The sequence below is a fragment of the Pomacea canaliculata genome, linkage group LG7 (genome assembly GCF_003073045.1).
Source record: "Pomacea canaliculata isolate SZHN2017 linkage group LG7, ASM307304v1, whole genome shotgun sequence".
Classification (NCBI taxonomy): Eukaryota; Metazoa; Mollusca; class Gastropoda; order Architaenioglossa; family Ampullariidae; genus Pomacea; species Pomacea canaliculata.
The window spans coordinates 23185561-23205837 of NC_037596.1; the positions used below are offsets into that span (position 1 = coordinate 23185561).

At 39.7% G+C, this 20277-nt stretch overlaps 3 protein-coding genes across 4 annotated transcripts; 1 reads left to right on the forward strand and 2 right to left on the reverse strand.

Moving 5' to 3' along the window:
- Positions 1-2220: 2220 nt before the first annotated feature.
- LOC112568227 lies at positions 2221-7342 on the reverse strand. 2 transcript variants are annotated; one of them, XM_025245426.1, is made up of 9 exons: positions 7058-7342; positions 5898-6298; positions 4948-5157; positions 4472-4613; positions 4137-4254; positions 3775-3868; positions 3194-3380; positions 2810-2891; positions 2221-2520 (listed from the first exon to the last, which is right to left on the reverse strand). In XM_025245426.1, the coding sequence occupies exons 2-9, from the start codon at positions 5899-5901 to the stop codon at positions 2359-2361; spliced, it is 999 nt and encodes a 332-aa protein (XP_025101211.1). In that variant the 5' UTR covers positions 5902-6298; positions 7058-7342; the 3' UTR covers positions 2221-2358. The 2 variants fall into 2 exon arrangements, with proteins under 2 accessions (XP_025101211.1, XP_025101210.1); XM_025245425.1 differs by having other exon boundaries at positions 2810-2894.
- Positions 7343-7918: 576 nt separating this feature from the next.
- On the forward strand, positions 7919-12876 carry LOC112568793 (myb/SANT-like DNA-binding domain-containing protein 4). The gene is made up of 3 exons (XM_025246274.1): positions 7919-8529; positions 8915-8980; positions 10438-12876. Exons 1-3 carry the CDS (start codon positions 8166-8168, stop codon positions 10590-10592), a joined length of 585 nt encoding a protein of 194 aa, XP_025102059.1. The 5' UTR covers positions 7919-8165; the 3' UTR covers positions 10593-12876.
- Positions 12877-15671: 2795 nt separating this feature from the next.
- LOC112568792 lies at positions 15672-18347 on the reverse strand. Its single transcript, XM_025246273.1, has 4 exons — positions 18260-18347; positions 17634-17800; positions 16709-17222; positions 15672-16472 (listed from the first exon to the last, which is right to left on the reverse strand). The coding sequence occupies exons 3-4, from the start codon at positions 16862-16864 to the stop codon at positions 15987-15989; spliced, it is 642 nt and encodes a 213-aa protein (XP_025102058.1). The 5' UTR covers positions 16865-17222; positions 17634-17800; positions 18260-18347; the 3' UTR covers positions 15672-15986.
- Positions 18348-20277: the final 1930 nt, after the last annotated feature.

Sequence of the window (20277 nt, forward strand, 5' to 3'; positions counted from 1 at the left end):
TTATAGATAATGCTAACAATTATAATATTGAGTTCTTTCGCAAAATTGAATGTCTGATTTTAAAAAGCAGCAGAGAAAAGATATCACCAGGGAATTTGTATATATCCCCTATACATATCCGTGATAACACCTAAAGCGCTTCAATGTATTTGTTAACAGACGAATCGACTCGGGGAGTAGCAAAATTAAGAGAAACAAGTGTCAAGGGTTAATTAGTTGAAGTTATTTCTACAAAAGGTCTGTAGATTTTATCATTTCAATTGAAATACTCTTTGATTATGATTTCATTGCATGTAAGTCAACCCTATGATTGTCAGCTAGAAAAGGAGAAATTATATTGTATTGTCCCATGGACACATATATCTGGCCACAGTCATACACACAAGCTGTCTAAGGAAAACAAAAGAGTGGGCATGGACATGGGGTGGGTGTGGGTTGGGGTGTCTAATGTAACAAACAACATATTTGCAGACTGGCAATTTTGTATAATACTGCTAATATAAATAAAATGCAAAATGTCACTTGGGCCTCCCATGGTTTGCTTCTCACCTGATCACTTGTGACACGTGATTTCTGCCCCAGGTAAGGATCTGCTAAATGACAATAATGGTCAGAGCACGCATCAGCAGGTATTCACATCTTCTTGCTTGACTGGAGGCAAGTCATTCCGTTTGATTGCCAGGTGTCAACACATGTTTGAACTCCTAATCTCTCACTTCCTTCTTAAGTCGGTTACATACAAACATGCGCCTCACGTGACCAAGTTTGAGCAAAACATTTTTTAAAGTCTATCTTTACAAGGTGTACAAGTCTTCCTTCATGTAATCTTTGTCCTGTGAGCTAGTTTTTAGCTGTTTCTTTAAGAAATGCCCAGTGCTGTTGTCAGGATGCGTGTGTTTAGTGTTTATGGGACAGAAGGTGGGGGAGCAGAGACGGAGAGTGTGAGCAAAAGTGTAACAATTCTTCCTTTCTTTTTCAAGACTAAAAATAATTGTTAAAGGTGAGTAAGAACGTTTTTAGTGTGAGATACATGGCTATAAAGGTCCTTTATACTGTCAGCTAGCTGTTAAACTGACGACTTTGTTTACTTTGCATCATGTTTATTCTTGTAAATAATGTAGCAAAAAGTTGACAAAAAACAAAAGTACAACACTTGTGCTCCTGGTTTCCTGTTCCCAATAGAATGTGTTGACAGCTCCTGCTCCATAATGTTTTGGAAAAAGGAAGGGGTGACTCAAGTTTAAAGGTGTATTTCTGCCTATGGGTTAACAGAATTATACAAACACATTTACACACTCTTTATCAGTATCATGAAACCTGTCACCAGTTGCCTGCGTTGTGTGATTATATTTTTGAGATGTAGAAGTTGGTGTCCTATAAGAAACAACGTCTACCGTTTAAAACACCACTGGTCTTAAACACCTTGACGAAGATTGAGGCCAGATGCACCTACGTAGAATTACGTTGGAAAAAAGAAGAAAATGTGGATCGTAATTCTCTAGTTCCTCATTGTTTTGACAAACTGATGTAAAACAAGATCTGATAGCAAAGGACGTGGACATGGCATTATAAGTTGTTTTTTTAAACTGTAACCAGATGAACTTGAAGGCCTCTCCCTTATTATACTGCGAATGCATTAAAGTGAAACATGCCCTTTTGTAGGATTTGCACTTGAAAATAATTAAACCTTTTATTCATTAGTATATATAAGCCAGGTGACTGTGCCTTGTTCGTGTTGGTTATTATTCACTGTTATTGGCTAATATAAAGCATCATTTAAGTTGTATGCCCTTTTGAGTGTGTGGCATGCTCAGCACTGTGAAAACAAGTATAACGTTTCATAATGACCTTTCCTGAGTTGCAAATAGCGGTATAGGCCACATTAAAGTTTGAACTTTTTTTGCATTAGAGCATTGTGTTTTCTCGACCAGTTCTTAACATAACAATGCAAATAAAGCAAACATAAGCACATCATGTGTGTTAAATATATGTGTGATAAAATATGGAAGATCATTTGTTAATGTTTGCAGGAGAAGCAAAGAACTAGTAAGAATGTTGTGATGGCTAAACTATTAATAATATTATGCTTTAAATGTGTATGTACGACTCTCTTTCTCTGTGTGTGCACGCGTAAATAAGGGATGGATAATTAAAATGAGAAAGACACTAGGATTGAGCGAAATGAAGCAAATATAGGACGAGAAATGCATAATATGCACAAAAAACTGCTTTATTTAGATATTTTTAAAAAAAACACACATACTGTACAGTTGTATTACTTGCTCATTTCTTTATACAAATGTCTGCATAATCTCCTAGGCCTTTTTTATGTAATGGACGCCCTGACGGAATGAGACATTACCAAAAGAAATGCTTTAGAGGGTACGCATCCAAGAACGGCACAAGGGGTTTTTGGCAGGTGGGGCAGCGTTGCCGGTGTTTGAAACATTTCTGGATGCAGTCTTCGCAGAAGACGTGACCACACACTGTGGCGTAGATTTTTTGGTTTTTTGATGCAATCTGTGTCAAGAAATACAAAATATCCAGTCATCAGTAGCACTCATTTAAAAGGAAACGCTTAATGAGTGAGTGTTAATTAATGTGTATCATTCGTCTTCTTTGATATTCCTAAATAAAACAAGTAGACTATTGAATAGCCTATGGATACTTTATAAAAGAAAACCCTTTCCTATTAGATGGTGCTAAACTGTCCACCTAGCTAAACACACACCAGATACCAACACAGTGTCGCACTATCAAAAGTATAACTGAAGATAAACAAGGGAGGTAAAACAATCTGTTCACGCACCTCTTCAAATGTCTCAAAGCAAATGCGGCAGCAGAAGAAACTTGTTCCACAGGAAGCAGGTTCTTGGCCTTTGGTTTTTTCACTGCTGAAGATGGAAAAGAATTAGCAAGGTTCTGTTGCACACCCGCTGGTGTCAACACTAGTCATCTCTATTCCTGAACACTCTCTTTTTATTCTTTTTCCTTCCTTTGTTAGCACGTCCTCTCTTTTTGTGTGTGTGTGTGAGTGTCTGTTTCTGTGGTTTCAAGCGCGTGAGTTGACAATTTCTCTCGCATGCAAGCAATGACTTATTAATAGATTAACACACATAACGACGGCACTACAATAAATATCTGGTCGACAAAACAATGCTTAGTGTCAAAGATCAAAATGGGAATGACTTACGTTTCAGCCATGAAAGCTGTTTTTTCTCTCTTCTCTACAAAGAGAGATGGGTTTGTGGCAGAAGCATTCTCTAACGACTGTGGCACAAAGGTAGCAGCAGCCGTACTTAAGTTCTCTTGTTCTTGTCTTGGTTGTTTTGGAATGGATGGCTGTACCGGGTAATCGAAGAACCACCTTGCTGAAACATCTGACACCAAAGGAATGGATTCAATGGCATGTTTTTTTATAATCAACAGCTGTCGTTTGCAAGACACAAGTCTCCACAGTGGCATATATTCCATTTATTTTGATAATGTAGAAACCTAAATAGTCTATGAAAGTTTATCAGGAAAAGTATCTTCAAACACTGCTGAGTGAAGCCTGTCCGTCTTTTTCTTTGAACATCAGAAAAGCTCATTTTTCTCTGACAAGAAGTATTTTAGTCAGCGTTTTTTAAAGCTTCATTTAAGTGGTAGACACACAATGTGTATTGCATGTATACTTGTGTGCAATCTGTTAGCCTTATTTTCAGATGTTCAGTGATAATAGAATAACAAGTGTAAAACATACCATATCTTATTTAAAATGTGATGTTGTTTTACCTTGTAGCAGCTGATCTCCATACCGTCTCCTCTCTTGGACAATATATTTACGCATCTTCGATGTTTCCATTTTCATCCGTTTGGTGTATTCAATCTGCAGTTGACAATATAGTATTAATTTTATTATTAACAGCTATTTTGCCTTATATAACATGGACAGAGTAAGTGTAATCCTTGTAAAAGTGACTGTTCCTATTCCTCCAGTGGTTGTTCAAACGTGACCTTGTTTAGGTGTAAGAGGGAACATTTTCGAGCCGCACGTTATTTATTGATGTGTGCATTGTACGCTACTTTAGTAAATGTTTATTATTGAGAAAACTGTTTTCATGTACAAAAAACCCCATGAAAATCCAAAGGCATACCTTATTTTGTGCCACCTGATAAATGTCGCCTTCTAACTGCCACATGGCGTCTATAACGTGCTGCATACGGGGGTCTGTCATGGCTGTCACATCTTGTGTTGGGTGAATCATAATGGAGCTGTGGAGATATGTTTGTGGCTACCAATTATAAGAAGTCATTTTTGAAGACTGAATACAAGCAAGCGAGAATTCATGTATTAACTACTCAAGTTACTTGTGAACATAAAGAGTCATTAGTTTCCTGAAAGTGATATGAACCTACAATCACGCGAGTTCAATTGGTTTCTTGTTATTTCATGTACATAAAGTGCAACAAAAATATGTGGTACACTTACTGCCATACAATGGTCATCACACGATCGTAAGGCTCCACTTCACTGTACCAGTCTCTTGCAATGTTCGGTGTGATCGGTATTTTGACTCTGTGCCAGTTCATTCTGGGCTCCCACTGAACGTTGTACGGCTTACACCAGCTGCCTGTGGGTGAAAATACATTGGTTAGGTCAGTTGAAAATACATTGGTTTGGTCGGTTAAGAAAAGAGTCTGCTATCCAGTGAAAGAGAAAGCTACTTGCAAATAGGTGTGAAGGACACTTCCTGCCATTAGAAAACCATAATATTTTAAGAGAATGATATTCTTTTCATTTATGTCTATAGAAACAGTTTAATAATTGAAAACAGTTCTAGTGTGCAGAGTAGAATCTTGCAGATTAATGATTTTACATTTACTTGGAACTCGGCAAGAAAATTGTGAAATATTTTTTTTATGTTTAAGTGAAATTGGAAAACATTTGAGAGTAAAGGAACTTACCTTGCTGGGATTGAGCACTGGAATCATCTTGGACAAGATTATGCGCACGAATAGTTGGGATATAGTCGACCAGAAAGGCCATCATGCTCTTAGGTCCCACAGTGAAATGGTCGGAGCCAGGTGGCAAGTCACATGTGTCATCAATGCCATGGCATTGCATAAAGCAATCCACTTCGCGCAACATCTCAGATGCGTATTTATTATAACTTCCTGTGAACATTAGCAAAATACACTGGAGACTTCAACATGCCAAGCTCAACACCATACTTCCTGAATAAACTGTTCATAAATGTTTTGTGTCCACGCACATTATGCTATATTGTATTGTTTAATACAAAGACATGTACATAGTAGGCAAGGCTCCTTTAACAACATTCCATACAAATTTGTTAAAAATGCAGATTCCGTCACTCACTTGTCTTTTGACAGAAACAAGCAAGCAAAGAAATAAAGTTTTAAAAAAATTATTTACTTGAACTTTACAATCATGTGTAAGCATGACTGAACGAAAGAGTTTTTAAAATCAAGCAATTAAACTTTTAGGAGGAAATTCTGTAAAAAAAATCGTACAGCTTTTAGTTTTGTTGCCAAATAGGGAGAGTCAAAGAATGGGTGTCTCTTCCAAAACACTTGTCTGTAGTTTTATAGACAAAAGATGTGAAGCTAATGTCTGAGTAAGAGATGCAGTGACAGAACAGACATAGTATGTGAGATACTGTCTATCATTTTTTAGATTTATCAAAAAATACATACATCAAGTTCCTTTTGGCTTCATCCCATATAGGAATAAAAGCGAAGAGGCTGATAAACTAGCTAAATTGGAAACAAAACAAGACACAAACCCTAAAGTCACCACCCTAAGCATATCGATCTGTATTACCAGCAGCTAGAGCAGGATTACCATAAAACCAGTAATATAACTAAGGAGGCAAGAGAAAACTTTTATTTACCCATTTTGAGCGTCAATCCAGCTGTACTTTACAGTTTACTGCCCAACAAGACAGAGGCCACGAGCAGACGTTTGCTACTCTACAACAATCGTCTTGAGGAGAGGTCCTATCTTGCTACACTGGCACATGCACAACCACGTGTGATCCTGACCGATTTTGAAATTGCTGAAATAGTTCTTTCGACGACACTATCCGAATGTCCGTGTGGCTTTATGCTACTTCCATGTGAGCCAGAATGTGTTGTGAAAACTTTCTGACAGGAATGCGCTCAGTATATGAAGCAGATGATGCAGTTGTAATTGGTGTCCGTCGCCTCGCTGCTCTAGCACATGTTCTTGATGACGACGTGCAGACAAGATTACGTCAGATCGAGGTCGTCTGCTTCCGGGCGGTGGTGATCACTACAGACAAAGCGTGTTCTATGTTTTTGACGATAATATTGTGCCTTTAAATCACTATATATAGGCTGGTATATGTTACATGATAGATTTAAACCATTTAATAAAATTCAAATCACTTCAATTGTTTTCATTTCATGCGTCCTATAGACGAATCGGCACTAGTCAAACTGACAGATGAAACGACTTAGTCGAACCGACCTCAGTTGAACCGATATTACATGTAATCGAATCGACCGGCAATCCCAAAGATGATGATGTCGATTTGTAATGCGCAGGTATCCATTCTGAGGAATGCCCATTGCGCACAAAATACAAAAGAAGGAAAAAAATAAAACGATTTTGAGAGAGTTGGTGTGTGGGAGGTTCGATCACTTCCGGCCTTTCTTTTGTGACCCAACACAAGTTCGTCAACTGAATTCTTTATTAGGAATACTGAAGAAGTTATGAAGAAAACGGATGAAGAAAATTTGGGAAGAAAGACTGAGGAAGAAGTAGAAAGTGAAAATTGTTGCCCTGAAATCAGAACAAGAAAGTCCCATTACACAAAATCTCCTAGGGCAACTTCCATCACATACATTATATTCCGCATGGGCATTTCCCAAACATATACAAAATCTTACTACAGCAATTAAAATTCCCTCACATACATTATATATTCCGCATGGGCATTTCCCAAACATATACAAAATCTTACTACAGCAAATTCCCTCACATACACCTCCCTTCTCCCCAACAGTTAACTGCGTTTATCCTTCTTACTTTGCAATTGGTACTTGTCGATATGTCTCTCATCCTAGTTATCCATATCTTCTAATTAGCACTTTATTGTTTTCAACCTTTTTTAACCGCGAGTATAAGTCGATCAGAGATGGTCATCCTGAACATTCATAAAGCATATGAAAATCTCATATGTGGCATATCTAATAACATTTAAGTTGTTACTACACTCCCAGACACTCCCTCTCCGCTTTTCTCAACTTTCCATGCCTTCGATCGATCTTTCCAACATCTTCGATTTCTAAACTCTTTTGACAGCGAAGCCATATCCTTTACTAGCACTCATTGGCTAAGAAAATCACATGGACATCACATGACAGCAATATTTATAGTTGCATCGTCTGCTTGTTGGGTATTTCAATATTTATTAGTTTTCCGCTCGTTGGGGAAAGACGGTTGGCGTTTGTACGTAAAAATGCATTAGTGCATTCACATTGAAAGGTAAAACGTGACATCATGTGATCAAAACGCAGACAGACTCACACACAAACGGTAGGCGCAAGTTTTAACATGACAATGGATTATGGCCGTGATGCAAAACTCTCTGTCCTCTTGCATTTTCTTCGTCGTCTGCTCGCCAAGAGGTTTGGTATCACGTGATCAATCTGTCATTTGGGGGTCTATCAAGGAGAACTGAAAAATATATTATACAGGTAATTTTATGAATCTGCAAATACATTTTTAAAAGTTGAAGCTTTAACATTGATTCAACCCTATATCAAAGTTTCCCTAAAAGTTACGAAGTATAGACTAATTTTGATGCACATGCCTTCCATTCGCTTGAACTCATTAAACTATAAAGATCCTCGTGGGCTGCAGTCATGAACCGGAAATGATGTTTCTTTGGAGGTCAACAGCACCCTCGGGGTCTGGACCGTGGAGGTCAATGTTTGTAACTTTTTCCTAGGTAATGGAAGCAGTGTTCTTGGATGAAACGGTGGCCCTGGCGGCAAAATGTGAGGACACATGCAAATGCGACTGTCTTGCTATTTTAAGAGGAGGAGGTTCCTAGCTTATTACGGGAGGAGATTCCTATTCTATTGCGCCTGCGCAGGCATACAAACTACAAGACTGACCACTTGTGTCGAATATGGCCGAAACCAAGAAGCTTTCCAGAAAGCCCAATTTCTCAGATGCAGAAATCCGAACGTTGTTAGCAGAAATTGCTGCTGAAAGAGAAATTCTGCTCTCAAAATTACAAAATGTCATAACAATAAAGAGTAAACATTGTATATGGGAGCAAATTACTACAAAGGTGAACGAGTGCGGTGTCGCGGAGAGAACGACAGAAGAAATAAGATCAAAATGGAAAGACTTGAAAAAAAGAACGATTTCATCGAAAATTGCGGGAAGAAAGTCGGGTGTGAGTCATGTAACCGAAGGTGGAAGTCCTTATGACAACTTCATTATGGATATAATAGGGGAGGAAAGTGCTATTCGGTGTGGTATTCAAGGTAAGGAACAACGCTATATACTGTTTTCAATCGCTTAGGTTAACAATCAACTCATTGCTCGATATCCTTACAGTGTACACCTGTCTGCTACTACTTTTCTCTTTCACTCATGAGAAAAAGCTATGACCTCACATTACATTTTCTGAGTTACGAGTTTCTTTTTTCTGTCCTTCTTCTCAGTCTGTTTTGGTGGGTGGGTGTGCACATGCATATGGTAAATAGAGACTTTGACTTTTATGAATAAATTTATAAATTCCTGTAATTAATGTTTTATGCCTTACAAATATATGAAGTATATCCCGGACTCATTTAATTTTTAAACAAAGAATAAATACTAAATAAATCAAATACATGATAATGTTTATCAGGCTGCATTGTTTTGCAGTTTATAGATCAGATTACAATGATGTAGATGGAGTTCACTGCCTACCTCCATTAGAACAGTCACAAGGTATGTAAATTCATGTATGCATATCTAACAAGGCTGGCTGTGACTTTTTGAGGGGGAGGGGGATGACAGTGCTACATACAGTTGACTGTATAAGAAGACTTTGAGGTGGTTGATCAGTTGGACAGAGGTGTATGATGTTTAGGTATAATGAGTTTGTATGTGTATGTTTGTGTGTATGTGTTTGTGCATGCACTTGTGAGTATTTGTATAGACACCTTTAAGACTAGTTAACAAGAGCTATGTCATGTGACTCTAATTTATATGAAGCCTTTATAACATGATCTTAAAATTGATATCATATTTTACTATGGAAATAGCATCACATATGCTATTTATTCTGTGGTAAAGTTTAAAAAAATAATGGTTAGGTCTTAAAAATGTAGCAATAAGTGTATTTGTGATTTATAAACTAGTATATCTTACTAATGTATGAATGTAAAATTATTATGATATCTGAGATCAAACAGTAAAGCACCTCTACTTTTTTTTATTTTCAGATATCTAAAATTAGTTCTTTAAAATTGATCCAAACTTACTAGTGGCACTAGTGGCAAATTTTTAAGATATACAAACATTTTAACAGCCCTATGAAAATACATTTATCTGAGAGGTACCAGAGCAAAGTAGTTCATGAAAAGTATATTCATGCACAGTTTAGTCATATACCATACATACATATACATTTCAGCTGGAACAAAATATTTTCTTGTACATACCACCCACTACCATAAACAGGCTACTGTTCTTATATTAATTTAACTCACAGCATTGTGTATAAATACATGTTTTGCCTTCAGCAGCTTAACACACCTGGTTGCACATATGTGTGTGCCATATTCAGTAATTATTTTTTAATACCCCAAAACTATGAAACAAAAGGGGACAGAATGGAATAATTTCTCTGGGTGAACCAGTTCTGAATAGAGTTACATCCCCTAACAGAACTAGGAATGATTTGAAGTTTTGCATTTTCGTAGATTTTAGTTGTTGACATGAGGGTACACATGCTTTATCACTATTCTGGAGTTTATTTAATTCACTGACATTTTTGATTATCGTGAGCTATGTCTATTCATTTCCACATAGTGTGTGACCAATGGTATCCACTGTCTACAGGACTAGGTGATATAGTGATCATACATTTTGTGTAACCCAGTTTTCAAAATATTTTCTTAAAAAACAATTGGATAAACCTAATTATCATTGGATATATAAAATGCTGTTTACTTATTTCTGCTTACTGTAAACTGTAATTATAAGTTGTAGATGATACATATAAATATAATCTTGTCCTCATGTCACATTGAGTTTATTATAATTGTTTTCAAAATTGTCAAAATTTGTGTATGTCTGGATATCAGTGTAAAAATCAAGGTTATGAAACCAATGTTTAACAGAATAAGAAAGACAAGATGTCATGTATCGTTTAAATTTATTTATTTATTTTTTGAAAATAGCTTTAACATCACACTGTGAGCTGTTGGCTGGAGACAGTGATAGCTCTGAACCTCCTACAAAAAGACCCGAGCTGATGCAGTTTCTTCAAGTGCAGTTTCAACACCAGATGCATCGTCATCAGTTCTCAAAGGGAGAGGAAAGGGAAAGAATTTGAAAGAAAGGATAGAAGACAGGTCCTCATCTTCAACTGAAGAAGACGACCCATTACAGCAGAAATGGTTTGCCAGTGACATTGCAACAAATAAAATTTTAACACAAGCTGCCCGAGCGTTCATGCAAAAATGTGAGCTAGAAAAGACATATCTTCAACTTAAAATAATGAAGCTAAAGATGGAGATGGGTCTGTCACATACAGAATGACACTATTTATAGATACACTCTAGTATATTTCATTCCTGTTTTTTTTTTATGAATAATTTTGTTAATCTTAAAGGTGGCCATATGGCTTTTGTTATTTCATTGTGCTATCTGTCCTCTCTGTGTTTATGCATGTGTGTGTGTGTGTGTGCATATTTGCGTGAATGTGTGTTCATGCATGTACACATGCAGACACAGTTGCACAGAGGTGACTGGTGCAGAGGGTTTAGATAATTCATTTAATGTATTCATGGTGCTTAAATTTTATCATATCATATGTCCAGTCCATATATTAGTAGTGTAATTTCTAATGATGTCAGACTGTTCAGGAGTTTGCCGCATTTTTTATTTGCAGGTTTTTAAAATAATTATGTTATATTTTTTAAACTGCATATATTGTTACCTTAGTTAAATTAAGGATCTGGAACATTGAATATTTAAGCTAACATTAATTATAAAACGAAGTGGAAACAAAGCAGACAGATGTTGTAGCTTCAAGAATAACTTCACCATATTCACCAGATCATTTCCTTCATTTTAAATATCAATCAACTTACTGAAGATAAGACGTATCTTCTGAAGATAAGCTCTTTATTTGGTTTAACTAGTAAGTGCAATCCTCCAGCATGGGATAATTTTTTTGTTTGCAGTGCAGGGATCAGTGGTTTGGCATCTCTGTCAATTGTGTAAAAGATGGAACATATCATATGCATGTGCCAAAGTGCTTCACAAAAAACAAATATTAAAAAATGCAACTTCACTTTATAAAGACAGTGTACCCTAAAGACCAAAGAGCATATTGGTCTGTACTGCCAGCAGCATAACATAAGAACTTTGTTAATCAGATGTGGTATGTTGTATCATACTGTTTTGTCATTTTCTGATGGTGTAGGACTGTAGGTCATTGTGTGGATCCAAAAAAATATAGCATAGCTGTGACCAGTAACATTGCATGCCATTTTAAGACCCCTTGGAAACTACCATTTCTTCTTGGCAAACAAAAAACTGTGCTATAACTCCATGATCATCAGTGACTAAAAATATGCCTAAAACCTCAAGATCAACCGATGTGTTTAATTCAAGTCCACAGTCATTCCCATGACACCAAGTTCCTGCTACCTAAAGTGTGACCATGTGGAAGTTTATTAGGGATTTTAATGTGGCCAAACAAAGGAAATTCAAATTCTCAAATAACTGAGATGTGGACTATTTGTTTAGACATCAAACTTTACAGATATCCATCTGAAAGGACCAGTAGATTATGAGAATCACAACTAATGGCAACATTAGTGATATCCAGAATGAGTATGATTTTTCTTCTTTTTTTTTTCTTTTTTTTTGGGGGGGAGGAGAAGTTGTCAGGGCGAGTTGTGTGTGGTTTGAGCATATGTACATGCATATATGCCTTAATGAATGAGAATGATATGCATTTTACACTAGTATTTATATATTTATTTGTACTGTATGTATGGTGTGTGGAGGTACACCTGTAGACACTCGAGACCTATATGACTGGGAGCAAACTAGCGCCTGTCACCAATACAGTGAGGATTGGCTGCCCTGGGTTCAGATCTCATCTCAGACACACTGTTCTTTCTCCGGATGTGGCATCTGTTTACAGAGCTGTCTGATTTGCCATGATATAGGCTTAGTTTTTGGCTCGGCATAAAACAACAATCATCCTCTGCGGCCCCCTCCCCATTACCACCTAAATGATCACTGATTGGTTCTAGCATTTTGGTTAGACTTTGAGAAAAGCACTGAATCAAGATTAGATGTATATTTATGTATAAACAGTATATATAGTTTGACTTTCCCTAAGGTTAAATTGAAGGGGTTATAAATAGAAAGAAGTGGATATACTAATGCTACCAGCCAGGGACCACCTGAATTTGGGGGTGGAGGAATGGAAAAATTAAATTAACTTTTTCTTTGTAGGGGTAGGGGTAGACGAATGAAAACTGAGACACACAGGAGTAACTATCCTTGCTGTACTGCATTGACAATGTGCATGCATGTGTGTGTGTGTGGAATTAAAAGTGTACCATGTTCAGAAAATGTATATCTTTGTTGAATTTGAAGTGCACCGTGTTCATTTCTAGAGATTCATTATGAAATGTGTTCATATGATTTAACATCACTGTGGACCAGTGAAAAAAAAAATTTGTTACCCTCTGTAGTCAAGTGCCATAGGTTAAAAACTTTTTATCAACAACAGTAATACATCTATTTGGATATTGATAGAATAAAATAGTTTCCAGTTTAATATTTCTATCACTTCTGACATTCTAGTTAATAACTACATTTCAGCATTTAATCAGACACGGCAGACACTACTTCACCAGGATGGATCTCCACCCTTGCCTAACCCCCATTCTCTTTAAGGCACTCTGCGGGATCAGTGTTTGCTCTTGGACAGGTTTGCATAGATTTTAAGTCAGACTTAACGGGGAGTTAACTTTTCAGGTTAGTTCAACCAAAAAACAAAAACACTTTTGAGTGACAGAAAATTTTAACTAAGAATTACTTTGTATGAACTACACACTCCTTTATTCGTATGAAGAATGAAAAAAAAAGCAGATGTTAAACATTTTATATTTTACATTTTATGTTAGGAAGTTCTTCTGTTAGGTATATTAAAATTCTCATTTAAATTTATTAAAGTGTGGCAAGGGTCGTACTAGGGATTTGTACGATCTACAGATAGAGACTTGCCAGCATCCTTTGCTCCAATGACAAGCTTCTGAAAATGAGTCCAAGCGCCCCCACAGACTCTTGCCAGGTGTCAGCGGTATCGCGAGGGTGAGCAGCCTGACCAGCAACTGCGATGCAACCAGTACAATTGGATCGTCAGTGGTCTCCAGAGAGCGTTGTCTTGCCAGGGTTACTGGCCATTTGAGAGTCCACGATCTCTTCAGGGGGTGTAGTCATGCCAACAATCTCTCCCAAGGAAGTAGTGGGTCCAGTGACCTCTCCAAGAAGAGCAGTCTCGCCAGCGATCTTCTCGCGACTTGGAGTCATGCCAGAGTCAGCGATCTCTCCAAGGGATTAATCTTGGCAGTGCCGGCAGTCTCTCCAGGTCGAGTAGTCATGTCCGGGTGGCCGCAGTGGTGTTGAAAGATGGTGCTGCGCTGGTCGGTGCCGAAGTCGCAGTTAGTGCACTTGTATTTGGGGACATGCGTCAGCGCCGGGACTGTTGACCTGCGATGTTGCTGATTCACATCGTTCCGTTGTTCCTGCGGCATCGTCTTCGCGATCCTCCTACTCCTCGACTTCGTCGTCGCCGTAAAGAAACGCTTGAGGTCAGCGAGGGCGGCGTCCCAGCCAGTGCCAGGCCTTCGTCGTGTCCTTGACTCAGCTGCCGGGGACAAGATCGAGATTCATTTTCATCCCCACAGCGTAGCGATTGTTGGATCTCGAAAGGGCTCGATTGTTGCTGTTCTTGCACCAGCTGCGTTTGTTGCTGCTGCTTTGGACTCTCAGGCGCCGCATCCTTAGTTTCTTTCATGTCCCCCAGCTGGTCGCACGTCAGTTTTGAAGATGACGTATTCCCTCGGTTGACTTCCCGTCTCGGTGTCTGCTGACCTGAGGGAATGCTAGCTTCACTTTGGAGAGGAAACGAAGGGATGCAGTCGAGGGCTTCCTCCATCTCCTGCTTGGAGAGCTGCAAGGGATGAGCGCTCTTGGCATGACGGTAGAGAGATGACAAGTGGAGAAAGGTCAGGGTGCACCATTCGCACGTGAACCTGTCGGTGTCGCCCCTGTCGCTGCCGGCGAATCCATGGCGGTGGACAAGGTCAGCGTCTCCTCCAACAGGGTGGAGATGGCAGCAATAGCAGTTATCGCTCCTTTCTTGCTGTTGACGTCACTGTTTCTGCAAACTTCTGTCTTACTCGTCTCAGCAGAAGCAGAAGCGACCTTCGAGGTTGTGCACCTGCGCATGTGCTTTACTAGGTTGCCCTTCCACTTGCTGGCATAGCCGCATGTGCACTCGAAAAGCTTTTCCACCGACTGGTTTTTTGAAGGAGCGTCTAATGCTGGAAGAAATGGTGCAGGTCGTGGAACGTTCGATTCTTTTATGAAGACGGACATTTCAGACGATGAAGGGGATCAGCGGAATGATGCAATCTCCAAAGCGACTTGTGGAATTTCCGGAAGTGTTTTTCCAGGATCCACTTTCGCTTGTATACCGATGGACACACTGGGCATGCATATAGCTGGCCATTAATATGAGAAGCGCCCTCTATCTTGGGTTCTTCTGGATTATCTTCAGCCGAGAGGGAAACGGTTTCTTTGCAACTGTCGCTCTGGCCTGGGAGGAGATCCTGTTTAAAAAAAAGAAAGAAAAAATACCGATACTGACCATATCAACAGGATTTGCTTTAAGCAGATTTTCCAAAGACTATAATTTTAACTGATCTCCTCGGTAACTGTTATTTAGCTGTCAATTTTATTATCCCCTGGTTTTCGTCAAACAAATGTCAGGTGAGTGTAACATGCTTACCGCCCTTCACGAAGTCACTCCGTTATAGTTAATGTTCTTTACATAATTATGCTATGTTGGAAGTGTAATATTTATAGGCAATAAGAATGGATTCGTAGTTTTTTTTCAAAACGTAGAAGAGTCGAGTCTTTAAAAAACAATATGTATATGGGGTTTGTTTTTTTTCATCGTCCAGTAATCTGCAACTTTCTTTAAAAAATAGAAACTTTCTCGGAAACATGGCAAAGAGACCACATCATCTACACCGACGGTTTATAGAAGATTTAAATACAGCCACAGGTGTACTGATATGCGGGTTTTCATTCGACCTTTATGTGCTCAAGTAACAGGTTACGACACAAACGACAAACTTTCTATTTAACTTAACTTGGTGTCTGTGGTCTTGGAGCCAATGAGATGGGGGTTTTCTTCTGTATGTTCTTTGTTTAGAAAGAGACATCCCAGCTTCGTGGATGGACCAAAACAAGGTTCTGATGTCAACGACACCTCGGAAACTGTATCTGACTCAATGGCGATGCACCGCGTGTCCCTCATCTCGGAGCTGTCGGTCATGGTGATGACGACACCATCTTCTCTTCTCGACAAATTCCTCGTTGGTGACGACAGGTTTCTCGTTGGCGACGACAGCGAAAGCTGTGCTGACATGGCCAGGGGATGTACAAAGAGTCAAATCCAGCGGCTCCACCATCACGTTTGCAGAGAGGTCAAGACATTGTGAGATGGCTCCAAAGGTAGGCAGCTTTGGCTGAGGTCCAGAGGGTTGACTGGATCAAACGAGGCTCTTGATTCCCTTAAACTCCGATCGAGGTTGTCTAGCAACATTTCCGGGAACAAAGTGGAGGGTCGGCCAAAAGAATTCCACGTGCATGGGCCTGAGATTCCAGAACATTGCGCAGCTTCGAAAGAACCGCAGGAGATATTTTCCGAGGACCAGGTTCTTACGTCCCTTTGCGTGTCGACGAAATGATGACTTCGTAAAGAAGCCTGATGCGCTTCCAAAATAGGTCTGATCCTCAGAAAGGCGGTATGTGCTGGGAAAATCTTCCCTAAGGTGGTCCAATTCGCAACAGCACGTCCGTGGTTCCGTAGCCAATGGGTGTCAAGCTCATGAAGACCTGGGAAAACGACGCCGCACCGGGAGCAAGCGTACTTGATGCCTGTCGGATCCATCACCTGTCACACACAAGCACACCTATAATTGATGACAATAACCACAAACCAAGCACTAATTCCCGCTCGCACAAAATATTACTCCAGTAGTTCATATGATCCATGACAGCGTCTAAAGTTAATATAGATCGAAACTCAGGAAAGTGACAGTGGTATCCGAGTGTATAATCTACATGTCAATATCTATGTGTCTACTTCAATCTATATATTCTTTCTTATTCCCATTTTCTCCCGCTCACCTTGAAATATTTGGCTGGATCCACCCCCCGGCGAGTGAAAGCTTTCTCTTCAGTAAGGTCTGGAGTGGACCAGCCAGAGGGTATCAGGAAGGGCATGTCATCCGTCCCGGAAACGTCACCGTCGGCAACAACCTCCGGTGAGGGAACTGCATCCATTGTCCATTGAAATGGACAAACAGTTTTGCTCTGTAACAGCGTTTCCGATCCGGTTGCTCCTCTTTCGCGCCCGCTGTCCTCTTCCGGTCTGAGACGCCCTCTGGATCCAAACCATCCCTCTCCCGTCTCCTGCAGGTCCTTTTGATCAGAGGCGTGCTAACCACCTGGAAAGCATTCTGCTCGTCATCTTCATTGACCTCTACTTCCCTTGATTGACGCTTTTTGTTGACTTTGTGGATGTCGCTCAGCAGGTTACTTGTTGTTGTGGAGTTTTCCGCTTTCTTGGTGGGTGCCAGGGGATAGCGGGATTGATGACTGCGCTCATCTCGACCTTTTGTCGATGACGTCAGCAGCAACACTGGGGAAAAAAAACAGACGTTGTGACTTCCCGTACTTCCGTTTTCTCTTTTTAGGCGTTAAAAATGTCTCGCGCAATGTGCGTCTGTGTGTGTGTGTGTGCGAGAGAGATTTTAAATGGCGAACGTCCTTTGAGCGTTAAGAAACGGCAGAAAATGTTCAGTCTCCACAAACAATTCACCTTATGCTATTTTAGTAATGGCCGGTGTCACAATCCGATTTTGTGATCGACCAGGATGCAAACATTCTCAGTGCTCAGGCGCATGGGTCAGTTCTTATGTGCGCAGACAACAAATTTCTTAATGGACTTCCACCTTATACAGATAATTAAGATTAAGAATTAATGAATTCACATTGGTACAGCGCTTTACCCACAACACTAGGATCATGATCTGAGTACTAAGTTACTTACATGACATCACAACAGTCGAAGCTAAATGAAAAATGGCGTACACGACCTGTTGACCCCTGCGCCTGTGCGCTGTGAGAATTTGAAGCCGGTTCGAAAACAAAATCGGATCGTGACACAGGTCCAAGTTAGCAATTATTTGTACGGCTGCTAGAATCTTCTAACACCGCCTGCAATAGATGTACATCCAGTACAGTACACATTATCTTTACCCCCTAAAATTAATCTCTCAATTTACTTTAACAAGTTTTTTTTTTAACTCAGCGGACTAAGTCGTCAAACTTGTCGTTTACTGATACCAACTTGTTAGTAATAAGCTACGGATAATAGACTAAACCTTCTTAAACAGAGGAATAGAATAAGAAGAATTATGAATCGTTGAAGGTCAGTCTTGAATAACTTTAATGATAATGCTATAGTTATGTCAGTTTAGAAAGTTGTTTTATGAATGGCTGACAAATCTCAAACTGAACTAGGACTGAAACCCATCACATCTCAGCTCGTGTCAAAGGTCAGTCAAATAGAGGTATGACCAATTCACAGCCTTAATGCATTCGGATATTTTACTCTTTTTTAAAAAAAAAACTTTTCTCGCAGACAATGAAAGGACATCACTCAGAAAAAATTACCTTCACAGAATAACTGCCTGGTCCACTTGTACCTGCATCCAGCGAGGACTGGAGACAAGTTCACTAGGCTTCTTCAGTGGAGGTTCATATTCCATGCAACACTGTGCCAAACGATACAAACTTTAGTGTCTCCTAACAATTATAATAGACAAGCAACCAGGCGACCAGCTAACAGTTAAACGTGTTCACTCACTGAAACTTGAGGGTGCACGACCAAACGTTTGCACGCACAATTTAGAATTTTCTCGACAGGAAAGGTAAAATTCGGTTAGTCGATTCATGCTTTTTGGAAGGTAAAGCATGAAATCTGTGTGTGTGGGTGTTAGTGAGAGGAAGGGAGATTAATTTTTTCCGCGTGTATTCTCTAGTTCACATATCAATCTAGAATGGAGACCTCACTTTTCGAGGGGCCAGCGTTACGTGAGGATGGTGCCCATCTCCTCACCCTCGCTGCCTTACCTTCTCCAGCTAAGGAGTCAGGTACCCGTTCCCGCCAGCTGGGTAGACTCGGGGGTAAAGGTTGCTGCGCTACAAGGGTACCGAACCAGCGCGCCTCGCAGCTCAGACGCCAGCTGTCCACTTTCCCAGAGTGAGATCTAACATCTTCCCTCCCCCCTTCCAGCGACTTCAAAGGTTTAGATTACACAGCTGTTTTGAATTGTATCCTGGGAGGAAAGAAGTAGTTGAACCACATGCTGTGGTCTTCTGAAAATGTGAAGAATTGAGTTATTAAAAAGTGAAAATTTCTCTTATCTCCTAAGAAAACTTCACGGTCGGCAGCGTCTTATTTTGAGCCTGTGAGCAAGTATTCTCCAACTGAGACCCTCGCCTAAAGTCGATCTGTCGTGAACTGTCATATGTGACATCGCAGACTGCTCTTTGATTGGCTGATGTCTACATTATTATTTTTCACACGAAACATTTAGTTTTCCGAACTTCTGATAAAGACGCTACGTGTTTTGCACTAAAACGTTAATGACTGCGATGACCATGAAAACTCTGAATACTACTACCTTAGCTGGTGTTGGAGTCTATAATTATAATTGATACTGCATACATTATATAAAAAGTACTTTTTCTAATTACTCACTGGCAACCCCTCATTTGGATTCCCCATCACGTGTACCACGTTTGGACTTTGCGACGTAACAGATTTATCACGTGGTTACGTCGTATAACGTCGGAAGAAGTTTTGTTATCGGGCTGTGATCACCTGATCATTGAGTCGTGTCTGATGGATGCTTGTGAGTAAAAGCATGGCCGTGTATAGGTGGACCGCTGTCTGTCTGCCGAGAACAACGCTTAGCCTCTTGTGAAGTTCTCCGCTGTTAGTCTTGGCAAGCCTAAACAAAATTAAAACAATGAATGTGACTACACCGGAAGCTTTGTACACTTCTGCCTCGTTTAGTAGTTTAACGGGGGAAAAATCGTCAGCCAGCAGTCGAGTAATACAAGTTCGTTGTAAAATTGTAGTCCACCTACGCAGGGAGACTACTGCACTATCCGTCCTGTCCACAATTGTGCAGAGTTGTCTCTCTTTTGCAATTAATCTTTTAAAACTATACATGCATTGTGCTGAACGGCAATCAATAAAGTACGGTTGCTTCCGAAATCTTTAAAACATAAAAAAAGCTGAATCTTTTAGGTAACACAAAAGTTTCCAGCCTCATATTTGGAAGTCCTTTCAAGATGCCTAAAGAAGTCCGACAGCCTACAGTAGAAACGTTATGAAGCTTCTCACAAAATGGAATACTGTGAGCTCTTGCCTTTTCAATGTGAAACTTGCTGTGTTAGCTGCCGGGGTTTTCTTTGATCTTCGGTTACATTTTTAATCTTTTTTTATTTAATTTCACACTGGATGGATTTTCAGGTAGGTGTGTGAGTGGGTGAGAGAGAGGAACAGAAAACCCAAGCATCCAAAAGAGAAAAAAAAAAAAAAGAAAGAAAGCACCTAGGAAGAGAAAAGAAAGAAAATAAGAAAAGAGGAAGAATGAGAGATCCCAAGATGAGGCTGACTG